Source organism: Propithecus coquereli, unplaced genomic scaffold (genome assembly GCF_000956105.1).
Source record: "Propithecus coquereli isolate 6110/MARCELLA unplaced genomic scaffold, Pcoq_1.0 Scaffold45, whole genome shotgun sequence".
Taxonomy (NCBI): Eukaryota; Metazoa; Chordata; class Mammalia; order Primates; family Indriidae; genus Propithecus; species Propithecus coquereli.
Window position 1 is genome coordinate 1,095,368 of NW_012150285.1, and position 27,976 is coordinate 1,123,343.

The following is a 27,976-nucleotide window of genomic DNA, read 5'->3' on the forward strand; positions in this document are numbered from 1 at the left end:
TGTTGAGGATATATTTTATCTATCACAATTTTTGCCACAATCTGGTGAACTATGTCTTCTGCCATTTTATACATTTTATCAAGTAGAGTGGTATCTGAATAGGGAATTAATTGAGTTATAGCAATAGACTTGGCATCTTAACTTTTTTTTGCTATCTACCTGTACACTGCATATGATGACTATCAAATATGATTTCTTAACCATCATAGTAAGCAATAATACTTTATATGAGGTTTCTAAAACCAACATTGATAATATCTTGAAATTCTTCAAAGTGATTACTTTTTAAAACTAATATTCCCAGCTTTCTTTTATTAAAAAACTTAGTAGCTTTATTTTAAGGTCTGTATAGCATATAAATAAATGACATTGCAAGCTGAGTGTGGTGGCACATGCCTGTAGTTCTAGCTACTTGGGAGGCTGAGGCAGGAGGATCACTTGAGCCTAGGAGTTCAAGTGCAGCCTGGACAACATAGCAAGACCCCATTTCTAATATAAAAAATTTTTTTTAGTGACATTGCAAGAGTTACAGGTTTTTACTGTTGTTTGGCAAAAGTTTCATGGGACTTTTCTAAGAAATGATACATTCTTTGTCAATATTTAGGGGACAGTAGAGGTGAGATTATTAAACTATCATCACTTTAGTCATCCTCCTTTACAATATGTCTGAACCTAGAACATTCCTAATGTGGGCCAGAATACCTTGTTTCTAATATTATTCTTTGCCCTTAACAGGAATTATATAAGATGGACGGCACAAAACTATACCTCAGGTTTATGTTGCTTTCAATAAAGGCTTATCAGATACCAATATTTTAAATTGGCTTTTTTTCTTTTTTTGCTACACCAAAGATTTTCCTGGCACAGTTTACCATAGTAATATTTAGGATGGGTTAAATACATGCTTTTCTTTTCACTATGGTGAAGGGTAATTGTGAAATAGGAGGAGAGCAATAGAGAACTGCTTACTAGACAAATTGTGTCAGTCTGGTCAGTTTTAGGAATGAATACCTGCGAAAGTGGAGGATCCGGTATTTTATTCTCTTACAACGATTCCCAACATCTTTTGGAAAGTCTCTGGGTATCCCCTCGGGTATTTTGCTGTGATTGGTGTCCCCAGATGTGGGATGTAGTTTATACTCCTATATGTACACTAGTATGAAGACTCCTGAACTAAATTTCCATGGTACCTAACCGCTTGCACTTTTTAGAACGTGTTAGGTTAGCTTATGCCTCTATATCTCTGTGCACCAAGTATCTTCTCCTTGGAAAATCTTTACTGCTAATATATACCTTTTTTAAATTGTGGTAAAATACAGATAAACTTAACATATTAGCCATTGTTAACAGTTCAGTGGCATTAAGTGTATTCACATTTTTGTGCTACCATCACCACTATCCATCCATAGAATTCTTTTCATCTTGTAGGACTAAAACTCTGTACCCATTAAACAATAGCTCCCATTGCTCCTGTGCCTTAGCCCCTGGCAACCACTATTCTACTTTCTATCTTGATCAGATATGAATTTGTGACATATATAATTGATACCTTATAAAAGTGCAATCATACAGTATTTGTTCTTTTGTGACTGGTTTATTTCACTTACAATAATGTCCTCAGGTTCATTCGTGTTGAAGCATGTATCAGAATTTCCTTTTTAAGACTGGATAATATTCTGTTGTGTGTATTATATATATTGTATACCACATTTTGTTGATCCATTCATTTATTAGGGGATACCTGAATTGCTTCCATCTTTTGGCTGTTGTGAATAATACTGCTATGAACATGAACATACAAATATCTCTTCAGGTACCTGCTTTCAGTTCTTTTGAGTATATACCCAAAAGTGGTATTGTTGGATCGTATGGTAATTCTACTTCTAATTTTTTGAGAAACTGCCGTACTATTGTCCATAGCTGCCACACCATTTTACACATTTACCAACAATGTCCGAGGTTTCTAATTTCTCCACATACTTGCTAAAACCTGTTATTTTTCTGTTTGTTTTTAAAATAATAACCATCCTAATGGGTGTGAGGCAGTATCTTGTTTTAATTGCATTCCCCTAATGATTAGTGATGTTGACCATTTTTTCTTATACTTATTGGTTATTTTGTATATCTTCTTTAGAGAAACTTCTGTTCAAGTACTTTGCCCATTTTTAATTGGATTGTTTGTTTTTTTTGTTGTTGAGTTGTGGGTGTTCTTTATATATTCGGGATGTTAACTCTTTATCAGATATATTATTTGCACATATTTTTCTCCCATTCTGTGGGTTGCCTTAGTTTTGATGTAGTACAGTTTATCTGTTTTTTCTTCTGTTGCCTATGCTTTTGGTGTGATATCCAAGCTATTATTGTCACATCTGATGTCATGAAGCTTTTCCCCTATGTTTTCTCTAAGAGTTTTCTAGTTTTTGGTCTTATGTTTAGATCTTCGATTCATTCTGAATTAAATTTTGTAGATGGTATGAGTGTCTGACATGTGGCTATCCAGTTTTACCATCACCATTTGTTGAAAAGACTGTTCTTTCCCCATTGAAAGGTCTTGACATCCCTGTTGAAAATCATTTAACCATATGTGAGGGTTTATTTTGGGGCCCTCTATTTTGTTCCAGTGGTCTATTTGTCTGTCTTCATGTCAGTACCACACAATTTTTGTTTCTGTTTCTTTGTAGTAAGTTTTGAAATCAGGAGCTATGAATCTCCAAACTTGTTCTTTTTAAAGATTGTTTTGACTATTTGGGGTTTCTCGAGATTCTATATGAATTTTAAGATGGCTTTTTATGTTTCTGGAATAAAAGTCATCGGTATTTTGATAGGGAGTTAATGTCTATTCTTTGCATACCTCTTGTGAAATTCAGCTCAAAGGGCATCTCTTTTGTGAAGCCTGTTTTGACAGTACCATATAGAATTAACTTTTTTATTTTGTACCCTAAACACTTCTGTTATAGCATCTATCACACTCCATTAAACTTACTTGTTTCCTTCAAATAAACTGGAGAATTTGCATATGCATTAGTTTTCTACTGCTGCATAACAAATCACCACAATTTTATCAGCTTAAAACAACACTCATTTAGTATCTTGCAGTTTCCATGTTCAAGAGTCTGGGCACAGGGCAGCTGGCTTCTCTGCTCAGGGCCTCACTAGGCTATCCCCAATGTGTTGGCCGGGTCATGGTCTCATCTGAGGCTCAGGATTGTCTCACAAACTTATGTGGTTATTGGCAGAATTAATTTGCTACAGCTGTGTAACTCATAGTGGCTTACCTTTCCAGGATCAGCAGGAGAGCATCTCGCCTCAGGGAGGGCTCTAGTCCCTCCTTTAAGGGCACACATCTGATTGACTCAGGCCTACCCAGAATAATCTTGCTTTGGATTTATTGAAAATTGACTAATTTGGGACCTTAATTACATCTACAAATTCCCTTTATCTTTGCCATGTTCTGTTAGATAGAATCAAGTCACAAACTCCCCCAAACCCTTTCCTTTTCGGTTTTTATGGAGGCTTCATTGTGTAGGCATGATTGATTGAACTATTGACCATTGGCCATTGGCAATCCACTTAACCTTCATCCCCATTCTCTTCCCTGGAGGTTGGAGGTAGGGCTGAAAGTCCCAATGCTCTGATCCTGCCTTGATCTTTCAGATGACCAGCCTCCATTCTGAAGCTACCAGAAGGCTGCCAGGTATCAGTCAACTCATTAGCATACAAAAAGACATCACTTTGGAGATTACAAGGATTTTAGGAGTTATACGTCAGGAAATGGGGTGGAAGATCAAATATATATTTTACAATATCATACTATCAATAAGGGAGTCCTATGCAACCCCCCCCCAAAAAAAGAATAAGGATAATCTTTATATGGTAACGTGGTGTGATTTTCAAGATACGGTATTAAGAAAATAAGATGGCAGTTAATATGTAGCACACCATATCTAGGTGTATAGAATAAGTTACATAAAAGCACTGCTACCTTTTATATAAGAAAGAGAAGAGATACACATATAATCTACATGTATTTTCATATAATTTTGCAAAGAGACACTGGCAGAATGGACTAAAAACAAATATAAATATAGGTATCTCTAGTGAGAAGGAAGGGATTAAAAATGAGACTAAAATATATTTTTTAATATACTTTTGACCTTGGAATCATCAATATTTTTAGCCCTTCAATAAAAACCAAAAGTAAATCAAAAAAGGTGGAGAGCATAGTAAGATTTTTTAATTCTTATTTGCTGCAAAAAGAAAGAAAATTCAGCCCCTTTTGGTTCTTCAGTTTTAGTGTTCACTCTTAATTTGTGTGTAATTAATTTCAAACTCTCCACCACTAGCTACAGCCTGCACTTAAATCACTCTGTTCTTTTGCTTAATTAATCCCTTGAAAACATGATTTCTACTTGTACCTCAACAACTAAATATTTTAATGTAGTCAGCATCTAGTGTAATGTAGCAATTAGAAATCTACTTTGAGATATTCAATAAATATATATGAATATTCTTGCAGTGATATTTTTAAAAATTTATTTTGGAGAAACAGATCAGGATTTTCTTTGTTTTTTATTTCATATGTTAGGTTTGCTACTAGCAGACATGTGGCTTTGGAAGTCAGCACTGAGTATGGCCCCAGAATGGAAATTAGGTGTCAGGGATTTGTTTCTGGTATATCATTTGACTATACCAGTCAGCTCTTAGATGGTGGAAAACTTTCACATTGTTAGCTATTTGTCTCTTGCCAAGGTCCTCTCGGGTCATTTTTACTGTTCATATTTTCCTGAGCTTTTTCATTTCTCTCTGTGGTCCAGGCCTCCTATATACTTTGAAGATGAGCTTCTCCTACAGTCAGGACTTTCCTGTAAGCAAAGGTACTTTGGGAGAGCCAGCAAACCACTTTCATGACTTCATTAGGGGCAATATCACAGACCGGTTAAGAGCATTCACCATGCAGCTGAACTGCCTCGGTTCAAATCCTGCTTTTACTTGTAGCTGTGTGACTGCCTTGCACAAGTCACTTAGCCTCTCCATCCTCAGTTTTTCACTTTTTAAGTGGGGGTGAAAATAATACCTACCTTGTAGTTTGTTGTGTGTGAATTCATTTGTATAAAGTCTTGAACAGCACCTGCCAAATAGGAAGTGTAAGTGTTAATTGCCTACCTGCCTGCCAGCCTTCCTACAGCAGGGCTGTTGAGAAAGTAGACACAATCCACTTAAATGTAGTCTTCTTTTACTATTGTGAAATGCTCTTGTTTCATGTTAACTGACTCTTATTCATGTATCCATCAAATGAGAAGAGAGAGAGAGAAAGAAAAAAAAAGAAGAAAAGAATGAAAGAAATACAGTTCATTGTAATCTGCCCTGGAACTTTGGAACAACTAATTCCTGGCTACTTGGAAAGGTGCATCTTACCACTCCACTGATTATGATGGGCCAGGCACCAAACCAAACCCTAGATAGGTTCTACCTCCGTCATTTAAGAGGGCAAAGGAGTCACAACACTTTTGGTGATGCCCCTTTCTGCTTTTCTGTGGTATCCTTCCTGGATGCTGGATTTCTTCAGAGCAACATTCAGCCATTAAGAGGCAAAGCTCTATGACTACATTGTGAGGAAATGATGATGTCTGAACACCATTGAGATTGTATCGGTTATAAGTATACCGTTTTTTATCTTAAACTAGTAGATATAGTTTATATCGGATTCCTAATAGCCAGTTGAACCTAGAGATTAATTAGCACTTTGTTCCCAATCCTCTTGGGTTTTTCTTGCTGACCATAAGACGTTTTTGTTCTAGGCTAAAACTTGTGATCTCTGAAGTTACCTAAATGGTAGTTAATTTGATTTTGTTGTCTTAATAAATCTCTTGTTGTCCCATCTGATTTTCCTAAACAGGGTCCTGTCTCCTTACTTCTATACTTTTTAAAATGCAGATTTCCCTACAGAGCTTCATCTCCTGCCTGTGTCCACCTGGCCTGGCCACTTCTTTCAGTCTGTTACAGAGGGAGTAGGGAGGGTCCTCCAAGTCTCGTTAACATTTTAATACAAATGTTAACCATATTTAATACAAATCATATGAATCTTTTCCTGCCTAACCTCTGCCAAGGCTGTGTATATTTTCTGCAGCTTTTTGCCCTCTTACTTCATTGATTTCATTGTCTCTTCCCATTTTAAGATTTACTTTTTACTTACACTGCTGGTGTGATTTTAGTTTCTTTTTCATGAAAATGAAGATAAGAGTGCTCATTAAGGTAATAAATTGCACATTCAAAATTGAGAATGCTGATTGTTCTGCCGAAATATAATTCGTTCTCATCTACGTTTGAATGAGGATAAGATGCTTTGCCTTCTAATAAATATTAGAGGTTCTTTTTTGTATGTGACTGAATTGGAAAGCTCTTTAGTATTTTGCTATTTAGCTATTACTGTGAAGTGTTGAAAGCCATGTCAAAGGAAGGCTCTTTCATATTCCAATAGTCTTCTACTAGCACTTGAAATTTTCACATAAATAATACTTTCAGCAGGCGTATGTTAAGCGCTTACTACGTTCCAACCACCATGCGGGCACGGGGAGTAAACTGAACGCGGCCTGACCTTGACTGTGGAGGACCGAACCATGCTGAGATGCTGCAGTGTGTGCAGGGGCTTTGGCCTTGGCGGTCACAGCCACGTCTGCCTCTAACAGTGTTTAACAAGGAGCCTCTCTGAGTTGGTTTCCTCATCTGTAAAATGAGGGAGTTGGCCTAAATGATCTCTTACCGTCTTGCCTCCATCTGATATTCTGTGATTCCAGCACTTTCTTAAGGTTGTTGTGAGGATCAAATTAGAAAATTTTATGAAAGCACTTTTAAAACTATTAAGTGCTATCTAAACAAAGACGTTACTAATTATTTACTAACTTGACATACAGTGGTGTTTTCCTGTTCCAAAGACCGGCTACATTAGGTGTTATAACTAAGTTCCAGAAGCTTAAGGAAAAGGGCGACCTTTTCATCATTCTGGCTCCAAGTTCCTGGAGTACCTTAGGGTATCTTATTATCCCTATTAGTGAGTAAAGTAGGAACTCTGTAAACGTTCATTGATTTGAACCGTAAGTTTTAGAGACTCGGTATAATTACAGAGTAAGCCACAATCTCAGGTGGTATGATTTTGGGTTATCTGTTCTATACTAGGCTTATGAAATTCTAGATTAATAGGTAATTATCTATCACTATGGATTAATTATATTTATGCAAATGTTACTAATATTTAATTTAAATGTTGATTGCATTATAATTATGGGTCAATTTTCTTTGGCTTTTTTGTCCACTAAAAATTTTTGAGTCTGTGACATATACCAGACCTTCAAATTTATTTTTAAAAATATAGTTTTCTTTCTCATGTTTGTAGATTATCAGTACTACTGATAATATGAAGAGGATTTAGTCCATAAGCCAATTCATAAAGATGAATCAATAATCACGTTTTAATTATTACTTGATGTGTATTCTCAAATCTAAGTAATAGTTTTAACTCTCTGAAATTTTTTATTGTTAAACATGATTGCCATTAGTCGGTTCTTCAAAAATTTTCATAACATATGCCTTTTTCTTTTGTTTGTTTTGTTTATAATTACTGCTAGATAATTTTATTTACCGTTGAAATGGTGAGGCTCTTTCACTAAAAAGCTGCTTCTGAAGTAAGATTTGAATATATTTTCATTTGCAAAGTTACTGGCAGTAAAGAATAATAATTGTCGCTCATTTAATCTGTTAATATTTAAGGTTAAAGCTTTCAAATCAATTTTATGTTTATAATTGTATGATTATAAATTTCATTTACATTCACTTTTTGAAGAATAAAATCATTACCCTATTTTACTGGTAAACTCATACCTAATGACTCATCTCTTTTTATATATGATAGGAAAATGGTGTTTCATTGTGAAAGCTAGAATTGAGTTAGTCAACCAGAAGTGAACCTCTAATTGTTTCCAAATGCTTACTTTTTGGGTTTGGATGCAGCTCTAAGTCTTAGCTCAGTGAGGAATTTGCTAAGCCTGTCTTTTTCTACATATCCTTTCATTATGGCTAGATAGATCCAGGCTAAAATCTGTTTTATGATTCCCCATTATGATAGTTAATCAGAAAAATATGGACACAAACTCCTGAGCTAAACACAATTTTAAAAGTCAAAAACTAGAGTTTCTCCAGGTTTCTTTTATATTTTTATTACCCTCAAAATTATTATAGAAATTGACCTTGGTTCTAAATTGTATCTGACCATGTGATTTAGCAGGTACTTTTTCGCCATCACAGTTTTATTACCTAGTTATAGCTTCTACAATTGAAATCCTTACACTATTTTAAAATTGCTATTGGAGAAAATTAGTGTGACTTACCCATTTGCTTTGTTGAAATACTTGCTGCTGTTGAATGTAAACATTTTATTAAAATTCTACCTAAGAAAGCAACCATTCCGAATTTCATAGCATAGCCAAATCAGTTAAAACCACAATTGACCCTTACTTAAAAAAAGAAATGCACTATTTTATTTCCTTATATCAGTTATGTTGTCTTATATTTAGTTATTTTAAAATACACATTTGCTTCTAACATAATTTTATTAAAATATTTAATCAAACAACCCTATCAAAAAGTAGGCAAAGGATATGAACAAAAACTTTTCAAAAGAAGACAGAATAATGGCCAAAAAACATATGAAAAAATGCTCAACATCTCTAATCATCAGGGAAATGCAAATCAAAACCACAATGAGATATCACTTATCTCCAGTGAGAATGGCCTTTATCAAAAAGTCCGGAAACAATAAATGTTGGTGTGGATGCGGAGAGATAGGAACACTCATACACTGCTGGTGGAACTGCAAACTAGTGCAACCTCTGTGGAAAGCAATGTGGAGATACCTTAAAGAGATACAAGTAGAGCTACCATTTGATCCAGCAGTCCCATCACTGGGCATCTACCCAAAAGAACAAAAGACACTCTATGAAAAAGACACCTCACCCAAATGTTTATAGCAGCACAATTCACAATTGCAAAGATGTGGAAACAACCTAAGTGTCCATCAATACCTGAGTGGATTAATAAAATGTGGTATATGTATACCATGGAGTACTATTCAGCTTTAAGAAACAGTGATGATATAGCACCTCTTGTATTCTCCTGGATGGAGCTAGAACACATTCTACTAAGTGAAGTATCCCAAGAATGGAAAAACAAGCACCACATATACTCACCATCAAATTGGTATTAGCTGATCAACACATAAGTGCACATATAACAATAACATTTATTGTATGTCGGGTGGGGGGTGGAGGAGAGGACGGGTATATGCATACACAAAGAGTGCGATGTGCACCATCTGAGGGATGGACATGCTCGAAGCTCGGACTTGGGGGAAGTGGGGGTAAGGGCAACTTACGTAACCTAAACATCTGTACCCCCATAATATGCTGAAATAAAAAAAAAATATTTATCTGCATATGGTTCTTAAATTGAGTGTTAAAATTTGTGATCTCTAAATCCCCTTTTAATTCTAATAAGGTATTATCTGTGATCATGGAACTTCTTTACCAGTTCTAGAATCCTCAAAGTAAGGACCTCATGTTAAAGTGAATTTTAGGAGGAAAGGGGAAGTATTGGATTCTTTTTTACAAAAGTGGTGGCAGAGAATAGCAGATTTTGGGAGACTACACACATGGAATATACACATATAAATTTGAACAAAGATTTGGGTAAGTCTGTAGATGATTCTTCTGGGTGACTTATTAAGGAACTATAGGACTGCCTAAGGGAATGTCCTTAATGTTTTAGGGCTGATCTCCTCAAGAACTATTATAGATGGGACTCACCATCTCTTACTTACTGTGTTTTAGCTCCTTGGGGGGGAAATTAGACTAAGCCTAACCATTCTAAAATGATAAATATTTTAAAAGTGGTTTGGAAAAGATATTTCATAGCTATTGCTTAAGTAATTTCTTTGCCTATACTATGCATGCCTCTTCTATTCCTTTTTTTCCTCCCATTCATTTTTAAAGATATATTTAAAAGTAAGTTATTAGCACACCAATAAAGAAAACCATTCACCAAAAGTTAATGGAAAATGAAAATGGATATAGGCATAATCTATAGTTGTTTTAAATCCATATATGCCTTCTTCTAAATGGTGGGTCCTAAATAAGTTTGTTGCCCGATTTCCATTGCCTTCTCTATAGGCTTTTAAAAACAAAGTTATAAATTTCTTTGAAGTAAGATATTGTGTAGTATTTATCTCTTTATTTCCAGTATCTGGCACATGCTTGGCACGTGGTAGGCATATAATAAATGTTTATTAACTTGAACTTTTCAAAACTGAACTTGTAGTCGAAAGACCTGGTCTGTTAATGAGCTCTCCTGCTCATTAGTTGTATCCTTAGGCAAGTTGTATCCTTAGGCAAGTTACTTTGGTGATCTAGGCTTCTATTTTCACAACTCCAGAGTAAGTTCCCATCTGGTTCTAGAAAATCTAATGTCAAGCATATAGTAGTAGGTGCTTAATAATTGCTTCCTTTGTATTGATTGCTTAATAAAATTAATTTTTAGGATTACCTAATTAGTGATGGAATAAATCAGTTTGCCAGATTTATCTTATGTGTCATTTGGTTACATTGCCTTTTTTTCCTAGTATATAAAAATAATTTATATTTTCTTTCATTTCCAAATATATTCTCCCTCTAGTATTCCTTATAGTTTAACCATGTTTTATTATTGAATGAAAAATATATTAAAGATAGAAGAAATTGCCCGGGTTTATTTTATAGATGAGAAATCAGATGCTCTGGAAGGTTATACGATTTTCGCAAAGCTATTTAATGGCAGCATTAGAACCTAGGTGTCGTGATTTTCATTTGAGTGTGATTTCCACCTCACATATCTAGACATAATTAGCAGTTCCTTAGGATACAATTGGAGAAGAAATTAGCAAAATACCTAAATTTAGGAGGCACGTAGTTAGGAAAAAGAATTTTTCTCTTATTCTCAAACAAACAATTCAAGAATCCTTTTTGTGCTTCATTTTCTGGGAAGTATAGTAAGGAAAGTAGGAAAGCATAAAAATTTTAAGCTCCGTATGTAAAAAAATTCTGTGACAGATCCTTTCTTTTTCCTGAGAAATAGGGATGGAGAGAGTAAAGAAAAATATCATAATGACTGAATTGTACCTTTTTAGTCTACCATCATGTTTTTCTTTGCTTTTTTTGTAAAGCTAGGGAGTCTTTACCTATTTAATAACAACACAGTAGGTAGAACCAGATACCATGCTTCAGTTTAAATGAATGAATAAACAATATTTTTCACTATTCAAAATCCTTAACTCTACTTCCAGTGGGTTTCCATCCATTTTTTTTCTTTCAACCTTCTCCAAGCTGGCTTTTACTCCTCCTCAAATTGTACAGTGGGGCCTTTAACATGATTTTTATTGTTTAATCTAATGGCCTTTTTCTGTTTGTATTTTCTTCCTTCATTTAGGCATTTACTGCTGATAGAAATAGGTTTCCCTTTTTCCCTGATGCTTTAGTTACTATGCCTATATTGTCTTTAGTAGTGCTTTTTCCTAACTGTTAATAACCCCCATACATTCTGCAAGATTTAGTATTGATCCCTGGCCTTAAATATACTTTTTAAATGAATGAACGAATTATGTTTAATGGATTCAACTATGAAATCTGTTCTATAAACATTTATTTGCCAAACAGTGTTTGAGATGCTAGGTACACAAACACAAATAAGACAGAACCCCTACCTTAAAGCAGCTTTCAGTTTAGAGTGAGAGGGAGAAACAAAAGCTGCCAATTGTCTTGTAATATAATAATACCATAGGTATCACAGCATTTTATAGGAGCTCAGAGAGGACATTTCATACATTATGGAGGACAGTCTGGGATCAGGAAATATATGCTAAAGTGGGTAACACTTTAGATTTTAAAGAAATAATGTAAGCCAGATTGAAGGGCACTCTAGGAACATTCTAGGCAGAGGTTATAGCATGAGCCAAAGCATGAAAGTAAGAACTAGCATACAGTGAAGTACAAGTATGTTTATGTTTGGAGAGCTTAAAATGTGAAGGAAGGATTGACAGGAGGTGAAGCTAGAGGGGGCCAGATCCAAAGATATACCATGTTAAAGAGCTTACACTTTCTCCCCTAGGCAGTGGGGAACTCTTGACACATTTTTTAGTGTGGAAGGAGATAGAATCACATACTTACTTTATATAGATTAGTCTAATGGCTCTATAAAAATGGTGCATTAATTATCTATGAATACATAACAAATTACACAAAATCCTAGTAGCTAAAATAGCATACATTATTATCTAATACTCTCTGTGGTTCAGGAACCCGGGAGAGGCTAACTGGGCTCTCTGGCTCAGGGTTTCTCACAAGGCAACAGTCAAGCCGTCAGACAGGGCTGCGGTCATTGCAAGGCTCATTTGGGGGAGAATCTGCTTCTAAGCTCATTCAAGTGGTTGCTGACAGTATTCTGTTCCTTTTGGGCTGCACTGAGGGTCTGGTTTCTCTCTAGAGGTATCTCTCAGCTTCTTGCCGCCTTTGCCTCTCTCTAGTACAGTTCACAGCACAGCAGCTGTGAGAAAGCAGGTGAGAGCAAAAGAAGAAGATGTACAAGACAGAAGCCAAAGTCTTTTCACCTAATCGTGTCAGTGACGTCTTGTCACTTTTGCCATACTCTATTTATTAGCAGCAAGCCACTAGGTTCCCCAACCCACCCACGCTGAAGGGAGGGCATTACACAAGGGCATGAATACAAGGTAGACAGGGTCATTGGAAGCCATCAGTGCAGCTGCCTGAGACTAGAGCCAAAGTCATCCCCTCCACACTTTCTGTAGTCTAAGGTTTGTCCTTAACATTGCTCTCACTGTCTTTCACTGTATCCAGTTAGACCCCAGTTCTTTCTTTCTGCCTGTTAAACTTTATTTGTCTCTGTTTCTATTGTTATTCTTCTTATCCAAGAACTTATCACTTAATGTGTGGGAAAAGTCTCCTGATCTCTTTCCTGGGCCCTTTTCCTTTTTTAATCCATATTCTAAAACACCCGATAGCTCTATGCTCTGTATCTATCATTTATTCAACCAACAATTATCATGGGCCCACTTTATGAGCAGTGCTTTATTAGACCTCCTTGGGAATATAATAGTGAGCAAGACAAGCATCATCTCTGTTTCCTTGGGTCCTTATTAGTATCTTCTCTCTCCTTTCTGTGTGTCAGAAATACCACTAATCCTTAAGGTACACTTCCACTTCTCTTCCTGTGAGACCTTCCTTGAAAGGTGTATGCTCCTCTTATCTGCATCTACAGTTATTATCAGGAGAAGTTTTACTTTAAAAATTTTGAGATTCTATAAGTTTTAAAGTGAGCCTTGGTTTAGGCTATTAAGTGTAATGAATCTATTTCTGACCTCCCCTCTTAATCTACTTCAAGCAGTAGAACAATGCATTACCACCCTGACTCACTGGAATCACAAGGAGAGCTTTCTAAAAACATAGATGCCTGGACATTACCTCAAAGATTCTGCTTCATTATGTCAGAAATGAAAGCAAAACAAGACACTAAGGTGAATTTGATATGTAGATAGGTTAGAAAGTCATTGCATTGGAAGCACCCTTGCCATTACATGATTAATTATTTTGTGTACATTTAATCATCCAAATAGCCTAAAGCAGTAGTTTCAAATACTGGTTTAGGACTTAGCTACATCAACATCTACAGACTTTTAGAGGTGTGGAGTTGACTACATCTGTGGTTGTAGCCAGGCTTCTATAATTTTTAAATAAGGAGATATGACTGATAAGCAGGTTTCAGAAATATTAGATGAATAGACTGATGTATTAATTTTTTGTGTATTTTGCTTATCAGTACGATTCAGATAAATATATGTAAATATTTGATAAATATTAAAGGCCAGTCAGCATGATAGTCTATGATTACTTGGAAGGTTTTGATCATATGGAATCATATTTTAAATAATAGTTGAACATGTCCTGTGTTTAGATTTTTAGATGATCCAAGATTATTCAGTTTTATAACTTTAGTCTTTCATACATTGATACATTTTCTCTAGTTTTTTTAATTTTTACATTAGATAACTTACTGATCATATGGAAAATTTGAAACAATCATCCTTTTTTCTCTTATTATTCTGATAAATCTTATTATATCCTACTATAGAGAGGTATATTATTACTTTCTTACAGGATGGGATTGTCAGAATGTGGTTTTAATAAACTTGTTGTCTTCCTTTTCCTTAGTGTTATTCCTCTTTTAAGAGAGTCTGTTGGAATATTAATGCAGAGAACTCCTCCCCTGTTGGAAAATACTCTGCCTCAGTGCTATCAGAGGGTAAGTTTCAAAGCTTCCAAACCATTGGATTTTATATTGTTTCCAAACTGTTAGGGTTTTCAACTTTCATAAATAAGGGTAGCATGTGTGTATAATTGAATATTTCTTCCAAGATTGAATGCTAACCATGAATGCCATTTATACAAAACAATAAAATCATTGGAAAATATTGTATACTTTATGAAAGAAAATGTAGTAGAAATTGTCCTCCTCTAGAAATTGAGCAGTTCTTTTAAAATATAGAATATGGATAGCAGATGATATAAGCATTTACACAACATATATTTTTTTAGCTCCCACTCTGTGCCAGATATTCTTCTAACGTATTGGCAATGTAATGGTTAACGAGACAGGCCATGTCTCTGTTCTCATGGGGCTTACACTATATTGGGGAAACATAGGCAGTAAACAGTAAATGGATATATAAGAAAATGTCAGTGATAATTACTATATAGAAATAAAATAAGGTGATGTGATAGGCATAGATGGCTACAAGAGATTCACTGAGAAAGTTATATTCAAGGACATTCAAACCTTGATGACAAGAAAAAGCTAACCGTATGAAAATCCTGGAGAAGAATGTTCCAGGCAAAGGAAAATGCTAATGCAAAAGTGCTGTGGCTGGAACTAATTTAGTGTTTTTGAAGAACGGAAAAAAAGGCCATTGTGGCTGAAGCATAATAAATAAAGGGAAGAGCAGCTTGAAAGGCTGGCAAGAATGGAAGGAGTCAGATCATATAGGGGTTTTCGTCATACTAAGAGGCTTATATTTAATTCTAATTCAATGGGAAGCATTGGAAACCTTTTACGGCAACAGAAGTGTCATAAACCTTATGTTTTTAAAAGATTATTCTGTTTGCTGTATAGAGCACAAATTCTATGGAGAATAAAAGCAAAGAAAATCAGTTGTAAGGGTATTGTTACCTTAGTGAAAAAAAAATGGTGGCTTAAACTAAAGTTGTAGCAGTGAAGATGGAGACAAATATACATTTGGGGTATGTTTTTGGAGGTGGATTATATTGGCAAAGGAGAAAAAGTGTTGGTTCACAATTTGTTAAATGTTAATGCCACTTGTTAAGATTGAGGCTGAGTTGGTATAGGTTTGAGTACAGAAAATCCCTCCAAATGAAGAGTTCTATTCTGGGTATGTAAAAATTGAAAATGCATATCATATTTCTAGGGGAAAGGTTGATTAAGTAGCTGGATATGCAGATCTGGAGTTTTGGGGACAGAATAGGATTAGAAAGAGTTTAGAGTCATCAATATATGATTAGCATCTAAAACATTTATATTGTATGGGATTACCTTGGGAGAGGTTATAGTTCTGTTCTCTTAGCTCTAATTTCAACTCAAGATTTAGAGCACAGGTAGGAAAGCAAATGGTTAGTAAGAGAGCTGGAAAACCAGAACAGTATAGGATCACAGAGTTGAGGAAGGAAGAAGTAATCAACTATGCCTGCCAAATTTTTCTGTGGTGTCAAGCAAGTAGGAATAGAGAAGTGATCATTGATTGGCATCATGAACATCATTACTGACCTTGATGAGAGCAGTTTCATTGGCATGTTGGAAAGGAGAGCATGATTTCAGTGGGTTGAGGAGAAAATGAACTGGGGAAGTAGAGACAGTGGCTACGGACAACTCTTCTAAGAAGTGTTGTTAAAAGGAACAGAGAACTGAGTTGATATCCTGGATGTGGATGTTGTATCAGGAGAGAGGGTATTTTATGGATATAGTATCAGTAGAGAAGGTATTTGCTTTTAAAATAAGATATTTTAAAACAGTATAATTGCATGGAACTTTTCTGATTATATGTTCTATAATCTACACTGTCCATTATTTTTGGAAAGTGCACTTTTAACTAGAGTGCAGTGGCATGATCATAGCTCACTGACACCTTGAACTCCTGGGCTCAAGCGATCCTCCCACCTCAGCTTCCTGAGTAGTTAGAACTACAGGTGCATGTTGTCTAATTTTTTAATTTTTTTGTAGAGATGGGTCTTGCTATGTTGCCCAGGCTGGTCTTGAATTTCTGGCCCCAAGAGATCCTACTGCCTTAGCCTCCCAAAGTGCTGGAATTATGGGCATGAGCCACCATGCCCGGCTTGCACTGTACAATATTGAATCCACAAGCCACATGTGGCTAGTGTACCTGATTTTTTAAATTTAATTTTTATTTATTTAAATAGCCACATGTGTCTAGTGACTTTTGTTTTGCACATCATCTTTCTAGAACATGTGTGTTATTCATAGGAACAGTCCAACTGAGAGGAAGGAATGGATGATACAGTATAGTGAAGGAGATTATTAAAGGAATGAAGTTCTTGAGAAGGTGAGAATTGATAGAACCCAAAGCACAATGGAAGGATTAATTGTAGACAGGAGCAGGGATACAGCTTCCCCTGAGGTTGAAAGGACTGACATACATGATGGTCATCTGGTAGATTTAATGGTATAGGATGAGGGATTTTCCTGTGTGCTTCTATTTTCTCTGCAATTTATAAAGCAGTATAATTATGCAGAGAGATTAGAAGGCTAGAAAAAAAGGGAATGGTATAAACGAGGCTTTTGAGAAAGGGAAAGTGAATGTATTGCCCATTTAAGATTTGTGATTATGATTTTAAGGTAAGACCACTCAACATACTTGTGGAAGTGAGAAGGACAATTTTTGAATGCCTAGGATAAGCTGGCCCCTATACTATGTGTCGTGTGTGTGTGTGTGTGTGTGTGTGTGTGTGTGTGTGTGTGTGTATGTGTATGTGTGTATACACACAGTTTCTCCTTTTCACCATAAACTACAGGATATCATCTTCCTTTTTCTGGGTAAATTGAGGCTCATCTTTAATCACAAATGCTAGTGGCTGATTCAGGATTCTAACCCATGTCGCTCTGACTATAAAGGTCATCATCATGCTCTTTGTACTATACCACATTGCCAGAGTAGGAATAGATTTTCATCTGTAGCTACACTTTCCTCACATTTTTTAATTTGGAGAGTTATGAAGCTAGTTTCTACAGGAATTAATCCTTAATCTATGTTTTAGGATAACTGCAAGAATGTACTTGTATTGCTACTTCAGTGGAGGCAAAGAAAATCTTTGCAGTCAGGTTGTTTTATTAACAGTGCACCACTCCATGAGGATGCCATTTAGAAAAATGTAGAGGACTATCAGGTTAAAACCACAACGTCATCAGAGTTCAAAAAGAGGAAGAAAAAGTACACTTTGATTTTCTTCCCCAGTAAAAGCAGTCTTTAAAGAAGGCACAGTGGGTATTGTCTCAAATTTCTCACCAACTGTCTTGAACTTTATATTAATAGAAAATAATGCCTATGTTCATCAAATTCTTATAAAAATAAATATTTTGATAGATATAAGATCAATATTTTCTTAATTGTCTTCCCAAGTAGATTACATAAAAATCGGAATCTAAGAATTAAAAATGATCTTACTGTTCATTTGGCCCAGACTTCTGTTGTAAGAATTCACTCTGTGACTTCCAGTTGGTCATGCAGCTTCTTGACCATTTCCAGGGATAGATGGTTAACACATTCCCAGAGTAGCCTCTTTCTTTTTAAAATGCTCTAATTGTTTTAAAGATCTTTTCACATTGAGCCTTTCTTTCAACTTGGGTATCTATCTTTGTTCAACTACACCAGATCTATACAAAGATGCTGAACAATAGCAGTGATTTGGGCATCTTTGTCTTTTTCCTGATCCTTCAAGAATACATAAAAGGGTTCATTCTTATTTTCTGTACATTTTTTGTAGATAGACTTTATGAAGTTAAGGAAGTGTCCTTCTAATAATTTTTTTGAATCATAAATGTTGAACTTTATTAAGGAATTATAATGCCTTTATTGAAATGACTGCATGATTTTTCTCCTTTACTTCATTAATTGAGAAATAACATTAATAGAGTTTCTTATATGAAAGCCTTCTCTCCCTCTTGTGACAAACCCAACTTAGTCACGATATGTTATTTTTTTTAATATGCTGTTGGATTTAGCTTATTTAATTCATAAGAGGAATTAGCTTATGATTTACTATCTTTATTATAAGCTAGCAACTTTTTCCCATTCTCAGGAAAAACTAAGAAGTTATCTGTTCTTGAAAGTTTACTGTCTGGGCTTTTTAAAAGGAAGCTTTGTTACCATTTCAGTTTTTTCTTTTTTTTTTTTTTTTTAAGTGAAGGAAGTCTCGCTCTTGCTCAGGCTGGTCTCGAACTCCTGACCTCAAGCGATCCTCCTGCCTCAGTCTCCCAGAGTGCTAGGATTACAGGCATGAAATGGTGGCACTTGGCCACCATTTCAGTTTTTAATGGTCCTTCCACTTTCCCATTTTCTTGTTTTTTATACGACATTTTCTGTATTTCCAGAAATTTATCCATTTTGTCTAGGTTTTCAAAATTGTGTTTTTATTCATTTAATATATCCTTGCTGAACACTTACTTGGACCAGGCTCTGTTTTAGGTGCTGAAGATATAAAACATGAAAAACAAAACAAAAGTAAATCCCTAACCTTATTGAGCTGAAGTTCTGCTGGAGGAGACAGGCAATAAACAATATAAAAACAAGATGATAGATAGATAAAGTACTATTATGCTAAAAAAGTAAAACCAAGCAAGGAAATGTAGAAATGAAAACATTGTAATTTCAGACAGGGCTTACTGAAAAAAGGACATTTGAGTAAAGACCCAAAGTAGACCATGCAGAAATCTAGGAGGAAGAACACTTCAGGCATAGGGAGTAGCAAGTACCCTGAGATAGGAGTTTGTCTGGCTTTTGAAAGAATGGCGAGGAGGCTGGGGTTCTGATGAAGAGGGAGGAAGAGGAGGAGGAGGAGATGAGGTAAATAAGGTAACAAGGGTACCACAAGACATGGGTCCATGCAAATCATTGTAAACACATTGGTTTAACTCAGAGTGAGATGGGAAGCCATTGGAAGACTTTGAACAAAGGAATGGTAGCATCTAACCTAAATTAACAGGATCTCACTTGGAGTACTATTTTGAGAATAGATGGAAGAGGTACAATGCTAGAATTAGACCAGTTAAGAAGCAATTTAATAATCCAGACTAGAGATACTGTTGGTTTGGAGTAGGCTGATAGCAGTATAGGTGGTGAGAAGTATTTGGATTCTACTTGATCGCAATCTTTTATATATTCCTATATTGATACTGTATTCCCTTTTACAGTTTTTTTTAAAACTATTGTGTTCGTAATTATTCCTATTGTTTATTTTGTATTTTGTTTAATTGTATTTTCTTTTATTTAATCCTTTTTACTTTGATCAGAAGTTTGTATGACCACTGGTTCTCATCTTTAATGACCAGTGGTTCTCAGCCTAAGGCTGTGGAAACTTAAGGAGCCAATGGAAAAACTGAGAGACTCCCTCCTTTTTGGTTGTCATATGATTTGGGGAAGGGTGTATGTTGTCATTTAGTTCCCTGGGGCCCAGGGATGCAAAGGTCCTGTAGTTTCTTGGATAGTTATACACAGTAAAGAATTGTCCTATCCAAAATATACCCCATTAAGAAATATTCCTCTAGCTTATTAATCTTTTCAAAGAACTGGTTTTTTGATATTGTACATTCTATCATTTAATTCAAACATCCTCCCCTTTTTTAAACTAGTGGATAGAACCCATGTTTAATGTTATTAATATGTTGTGTAATAATTTAAGTGGGAGGGGCACTTAACCTGATTATGATGTTCATACCTGCCCTTTGTATTTCAGGTGCAGCAGTTACAAGGAGTTTACAACTTACAAGAACAGCACTTTTGGACTTTATGTTCTGACGTTTATGTTGGGACCTTGAAATTAGTAGTAGCACCTGATGCTGATGCCAGGTGGATTTTAAGCCAAACGCATAATATTTTTACTCAGGTATGACTTTTTTACTAACTTCTTTTAAGGATCTTAAAATTTATTATATCTACTAGTTTTAAAAATACTAACTTATTAAATATATATGCTACTAAAATGGTAACCGTAAAAGTACTTTTTTTTCAATCATGGAGTCAAATTTGGGAGATCCTTACTGTAGTTAATACTCTTAAGGAAGATAGTTCCTATTGACTTATTGTTGTAGTGATTTGAGTTCCTTCAAGAAAAAGTAGATTTTCCTTTACTGCACACTCCTCTTAAGACATGTTAGGTGCTATGTGAAGCCAAGAATTCCAAAATGGCATTTGGAATAAGAATTCTATCTTGTACACTGGTTTTAGCTAAAAGTAGACTGTTAACTTTTTTGTGTGATAGCAAAACCATGGTTACCTTCTGTCTGATTTAATAGTTTGATATGCTGTTGATTTTTTCTTAATAGTGTATTTGGAATCATGAATTAGTGCATGGTCTGCAACCAGATTCTTTCAGTTGATGTTTGTGCCATCATGAGTTGACAGTCATGTGACTGATAATCAGAGTAAGAGTGATTACTATGGGACGTATTGTGTATATGTTGGGAGAGTAAGAAGATCATGCCAGTAACATATAAGAAGAGAGAGATAACATAAATTCTTTTTCGGGTCTATTTGCTGGAAACATTTGGCCAGAAAACCTAGGCATCAGCACTGCTGCCAAAGTTACCTAAACGCATAAATCTAATGAAGAAACTGGTTCCATGCCTTAAAAAATCTGTGGTTGAACACTGCGATTATGTGCCTCCTGGTGTGATGGCACAGGTGATAGTACAACGTGACCTGTGTGGTGCTCCTGCCAAACAGGTTTAGCTTGAATCTAATCATGAGCAGCCAGACAAATCCAGCTGTGGGAACTTCTACAAAACTGTTAGCCTGGATTCTTAAAAAGTATCAATGGCATGAAAGGAAAAAAAGGTGGGGAATCATTCTAGATTAGAGGAGACTTCACAATTAAATGAAATGTGTGATCCTTGAATGGATCTTGGACTGGGGGAAAAAACAGCCACAAAGGAAAGTATTGGGTAATCAAGGAAATTTGAATATAGACTATATAATAATTATTCATATAATTGTATAGGTGTTATATTTCTTGGGTGTGATAATGGCATTGTGGTTATAGAAGAATGTTCTTATTCTTAGGAGATAAATGCTGAAGGATTTAATAATGGTAAAGTATTGGGGTATCTAATTTTCAAATGTTTTGGCAAAAATAAAAAGATTACAGATGAATATATTAATATATGTAGACAGATTAAAGCAAAGATGGCAAAATGTTAACAATTGGTGGATATATGTGATGGACATACAGGTATTTGTTGTACTATTCTTTTAACTTTAAAATTTTTCAAAGAAAAAGTTGAAAAGTAAAAACTTTAATGGCTCCTCACTGCCACCAGGATAAAGCCCAAACTTTCTAGCATGATCCAATTGATTTTTCAAGTCTCTCTCTTACTTTTTAATTGCCGTATACTTTTGTGTACCAAATTTACCAGACTGTTTACTTTTCTGTGTGGAACAAAAACCCTACTCTAATTTAAAGGTTCAATTCAATTGTTATTTTCTCTTTGATGCCTTAAAGGTCCCTCAAAGCAGAATTACTTTATTCTGTGATATGCCTTTCACCTTGCACACACCGTATTTGTTTGCAAGTTCCTACCAGATATCATGATTTTGCATTCCCAATGCTTAGAAGAGTATATGTGTATAATGAATTTGTTGGATAAACAAATTCTTAAAACTGTATTTGACCAAAACCATCTTTACGTATGCTGAGTATGGAAAAAAATTGCTGGGTTCCCACTGATCTTTTTAACCAAAAACACAAAAAGATCTTAATGAGATACAGAATCTCTTTTCTCTAATAAAGAGAAATGTGTGGTCAGTCCCTTCAGGAATAAATTAATGAAATAATCTTATGTGTAATTGGGATGTACTCTAATTCTAAACTTATGTGTATTTAAGACTTTACCACAAAACAATATGCTGGTACCACTTATTTATTCCAGAATTTTAACAACTAGGTCTCTTTCTTAACAGACACTCTAAGTCAGTATCATTATGACTTTCATAATGAAGCAGGCGAGACCTTCGTAGCGCGTCTGAATCTTTCTTATACCTCCTGCATACTTCAGGGACAAAAAGAGGAGGCTAGTGGTAACCTTTCTTTTCACTGCCATTTCTAGTTCTTTTTTCTCTCTTTTACTCTGAATTTTCTCTTAGTTATGCCATGTCCTGCCATGCTCATAGTGTAAGCTTCTGTTGACCTCTAGGACACCCCATACTCTCCTAAGACTTTGGCACTTAGTCACAATTTTCCCTCTGAAAAGGAATGCAGTTTCTAGGTTTAGAAGTGTACAAGCAGCTGTGTCTATGCTTAGGAAGTTCTGAAGTTGTCATTCAAGTAGGTGGAGGGAGGTTCTTCTGGTAACCTTAGAAATTTTGGCTTTTAAATGGCTGAAGCTGAAAGTTTATTCAGCTGCCTCTTTGGTTTTGGAAACTGCATTTGAGCTTTGAATATTTTAAACCCTGAAAAATATTTTAAGCCTTTTTATCAAGCAAAGATCAAGTCAACTTTATTTTATTTGTTGCAGAGACTAGGGATTTTTTGAGGCTGCGGTAAAGATGGTTCAACACATTTCAACTCATTTTTCCCAGGGCAGGGGGAATCACCCTACTCATGACTTTTATGCCTACATTTAATGATTTAAAGTTCTTTTATAACCACTGTTTTATGATCGTTCTGACATATGCAAAATTGAAATTTTATATTAATTTATTTCCTTTTCTGCGTATACCCATGCTCTTATGCTATGAGTATATGCCAGGCGTTGCAGGAGCATTTTCATGAAATGAAATGAAATTTAAAATTTAATTAATTTTTAAATTTTAAATTACATCTTACTTATAATTTCTACTTACCACAAATAAAAAAACTTAAATTGCTCTGTTTTCAAGAAAAAAATCACACTAATGCTTTAGGTATATTTCTTGCAGAAAGATTTAAAATACTGGTGGCCTTAGTTCCAAAAGACCAAAAGAAGGATTTTTTCAATAATAAGTTATACCTTTTGGTTTATTACATTTTTAGCTATCTTTCTTATAACTGATCTTAAATTAGAATTTATGTAATAATTTTTGGTTAAAATTGTTCTTGCTGAAGCTTCTATGAGGATAACTTTAAACTGAAAAGACCAACTTCAGAAGTTTGAGAATTAGAACTTTCTGTTGTGTTTATAAAACTATAGCTTTGTGACTATTGTAGAACTGTATGTTAGGCATTATCCTTTTTAATCTCATTTTCCAGAGTTACCAATTAATCTTTAACTGCTAAAGAAGGTGGCTTGTTATGCATAAATATAGAGTAACATAAGTGAATTGCTGCAAGTCACTTTAATATTAGATTCTTCTGGGATGAAGCGATAATCCAGTTTTTAAACTACAAGGTTTTCTGTTGGCATAGAACAAGTCCTATCTCCCCTTTTCCGCTTACACTAATTTTTTAAAAAATGAGTTATCGTTTGCAAATTGATAAAATGGAAAATTTATCTTTTGTGTTTCTTATGAACAGGAAGAGAAAGTGGCATGCTAGATTAGAAAGGCAATTTAGCATTTTATACATTTTTTTTGTTTTAAACTGGCCAATATCATCTGTTATTATTTTTAATAACACACTTCATAATTATAACTATAATCCTAAAAATTTTAACATGTTTTGTTTTGTTAGAAATAATGTCTGAAGAAAACACATTAAAGAAAAATCTAGAATATACTTGGAGTTCATTCCCCTCCTTAGTTCCACAAAGCACAAAAGACAGTCAAGCCTAATACATGTTTACTCCCTAACAGAACTTCTACCTTTATCTTTTTCATCTTTCCTATTCTTCTGCCTTTCTCCCTTATGCCTGTTAAGTGCTAAGCCTCCAGCTTCCTGCTTCAGCTTTTTGTGCTCTGTTCTCTGGCCTCAAAATAGAAGTTAACGCTGACACCCAGGAAGGAACCAAAAAGCCTCCTCACAAGCCCAAATGGCAGCGCCCCAGGTTTCAGAAACCCTCCACCTCCGTCGCTCTCCTGACTCTGTCATAATCCCTTCCTGTCTCTCATCCAGCCTTGTTGTGTCTGCTTAAGGGTAAGGGCAGGAATGGGAGAAGGTATCTACCCTTTTCCAGTGGGTTGCTATTTTTTCTACCATTTTTGTTTATTTTTCCTTTCTGTAGAGAGCTTTAATCTCTCATAAGTATTGATTCTACTTGCTCACTCTGCACTCTTTCCTTATCCACCTTTCCATTATCTTTCTGCATTATATGTACTTGAAGTCCACCAGAATCCCACCTGCTTAAGAGGCTGACGTGAACAGCCACTAGATGTGAGGCCAGCAAACCCCTAGGATTGTTGTTTTTAATTGATGCACATGGTTTACGTGTTCATTGGGTGGGTGACAGTGGTGGAAATAATAACAGCAGCTTTTATCGAGCCCACCACGTGCCAAGCGCAGTGATAGGTACCTAACGTATTCATCAGTCCTCACAAGACGATTTACAGAGAAGGAAACCCAGACCCAGGTTATTGTTTTTCACTTGTAATTTAGTCACATTTACTCACTATTTCGCTAACTCGGAAGTGATTTAGAGTAAGACAGTTTTTCAAGACTTCATTTTAAAAGGATAAAGATCAGCAAACTAAAGTAGAAAATTTCTGTAGTTTTTGATTGGTAGAGAATACAAGCAAACCAATAATTTTCTATAGTCATATTCCTGTTTATTTTTCTAAATTTTTACTTCTGATTTGTTTTCTTTTCTACAACAATGAATATTTGTTGAAGATATTCTAAGCCTGTGGCACCAGGTTAACATTTATTTTCTTAGGAGCATGTAAGTATTTAAAATAACTAGCTGTCTTTCCCATTTTAAAAAGTGTCGACTGAAGTGTAGTTTGTACATCATTCTCAGCATGCACAATTAGTATTATATGGTTTTCACATTTTAAGGACCTCCCAGGCAGCCTCAGGCTCCTGGTATCATTCCAGTGGTAGCATATTTGATGAACCCGAGCACTGTTTTTATCTGCTGGAGTGTCTGTCGTGTCTTTGTAATGTGAATAAACTATAGAAAACCTAGTGTGCATTTAGGAGTTGGTGACTCACCCTAGGATTCTTCGGAAATACTGCTTTTCTGTCCACTTTGAAGGAAATTGAAAGAAGAAAAAGGGAAGCTGGAAAACTTGAAGCTCTGCCTGTTGGGACAGATGGATGAAGCAAAATGATGTGTTTTTTGCTGTTAGACTGAGCTTCTGTGGCAAGCTGTAGCCCCTCAGGGGAAGAATATCAGCTTGGGTAATTAACTCGTGATTATGCAAAGATAATTTACCTAGCCTCTTTGTTTTTCCTCTTTCTTTTTTATTGCCTTGGGCTACTTCATTTTTTATTACCATCCTCACAGTGCTAGGGTTGGGGTAAGGAAAATGGCAGAGACAAAAGGCGCCCGACTCATTTTGCCCATTTTACTTTCATTAACAATTTTATTGAAAGAGAAAAGAAATTAAGACAATTTATTTGGGCAATAGTTGTTTTCTCTTAAGGTTAGTTATACAATAATTTTGCAAAAGAGTTCCTTAGTTATTTCAAGGTCATCTAGATTGAGTATATCGAATCATATAACTGTAATCAATCATAATTTGTTTACAGCAGCATTCTACAACAGTGCCTAGTATGTAGCAAGGATTTATTAAATATTTGTCAAATATTGGATGAATATGTAACAATTCTGTGAGATTAGTAGGGTTGGTATTTATCAACACTTTTAAAATGAGAAAAACTGAGATTTGGTTTTAATTTTTAGCTCAAAAACATACAGATACTAAGTTCTGTCTCTTTTCTGCCACAAGCCTCTTAACTAAGGAGAGGATGCTATTAAATGTATTTTCTGTAAATTTGAGTAACAGAGAGCTTTAACTTACCAGGGGAAGACCGTTTTTTTTTTTTTTAAAGAAGACAGGGTCTCCCTGTAAAGCACCTGGCTGATCTGGAACTCCTGGCCTCAAGCAATCCTCCCCTCGTCTCCCCCTCCCCCAGTAACTGGGATTACAGGTGCAAGCCACTGCACCCAGCTGCCTTTTTTTTTTAAATGAGGCAAAATTAAAATATATTTTCTGTGCTGACAAGCTTCTAGCGTCTGTCCAGCTTTTTATCTATTAGAGTTGTTCCTGACTCCTTTCAAACATTGATTAGTGTTGTGCAGAGCCTTCCTATCTCAATGCTAGAAAAAAAGCCATGCTAGAAAGCAGTGCTTTGAGGAGCCCAAAAATTGCTGTAAGAAGGTACTGTTAATGGATTTTTATCCCTCACTCTGGTTTTTTCCTTTCTATTAAATATTTCAATCTACCATTTACTCTGTGGTACTGACAAGAAAGGGCTTATTGTGGCTGATGGTTTGCTTTAGTAAAATAAGTAATTTTGGGTTGAAAGAAATTAGTAGAATTTCAGTTCATTCAACTAATATTTATTGATCGGTTACTATGTGCTGGTACTACTTGAGGTTCTGGGAGTCAGCAACGAAAAACAGAAGACACGTCCTTCACCTTGGAGAGATTATAACATAGTGGGAGATAACAATAACAGCAAACACAGTGAATAAATAAGTTCTACAATATATCACAAGGTGGTGAGCGTTATGGGTAGACAGCCTGGGAGGCATTTACCAGCTCTCATACCAAGCTTCATTTTTTTCCTCTGTAGACTTTGGCTATTTCAGTGCTTAGTATTCAAAGACAGGAGGAAGAACCAGCAAAGGAACTTGAGAAAGATTAACAAGTGAGGTAAAAGGGCAGCCAGTGAATAATACTCTCTGGAGCCCAAAGTGGAAAAGGTGTTTAGTAGGAAGGAGTGATCGTCTGTGCTATTGCTGATAGGTTAAGTAGTAAAATGAGGCCTGAGAATTGAGCACTGGTGGGAGCAACTTGGAGGTCACCTTAACGCACAGTTCTGGGAAGCGGGGGAGGCACAAGTTTGGTTGAAATGAGTCTGAGGGAGAAGAGAGAAAAGGAATTGTATTTGAGGCTTTTTGCTGTAAAGAAGACCAGAGGTTTGGACTGTAGCCCAGAAGGGATATAGGGTTAAGTAAAGGATTTGTTTAAATGGAAGAAATTGCAATGTGTTAGTATGCTAATAGAAGTGATCCAGATAAGGGGGAAAATTGATAATATGGAAGAGATAATATGGAGAGGAAGGGACAATTTAGAGAGCCGTATCCTTGAGTAGCAAGTTCATATACAAAATTAAAGAGAGGAGTTGGTAACCAATAGATGGCTCACTAAAATACTTACTAAAGTGTCTACTAATCATTTGTCGTAGGAGGATTTAGCTGGGTTGATTTGCTGGTTTTACTTAGTAGCCAAACAGTCAAGCACCGTGGCGTCCTCTAACAGAGCCATGGCAGGTGCATAACCCCGTTTTTCTAAATATCTCTTGGACGGGACATGTGACTAGTAGCATGGCTTTTTTTTTTTTTTTTTTTTGGAGTGGTAAATGATGATTCTTTTTCATAAACTTATGAGTATATTTGTTTCTGAAATAATTTTCTGGTGCTTTATGATAAAAAAATGAAGAATTATTTCCCAGAGGCAGAAGAGAAAAATAATTTTTTCCTTTTTCAAAACATGAGATTTTTT

At 35.5% G+C, this 27,976-nt stretch overlaps 1 protein-coding gene across 2 annotated transcripts in view; it reads left to right on the plus strand.

The window, feature by feature from the left end:
- SLC30A7 (solute carrier family 30 (zinc transporter), member 7) overlaps positions 1-27,976 on the plus strand; it is a 69,505-nt gene that overhangs the window by 40,735 nt on the left and 794 nt on the right. For both annotated transcript variants that reach the window (XM_012654917.1, XM_012654918.1), the window contains 2 exons: positions 14,304-14,394; positions 20,130-20,279. In XM_012654917.1, the coding sequence (XP_012510371.1) occupies positions 14,304-14,394; positions 20,130-20,279 (241 nt within the window). The remainder of the gene's footprint in view (positions 1-14,303; positions 14,395-20,129; positions 20,280-27,976) is intronic.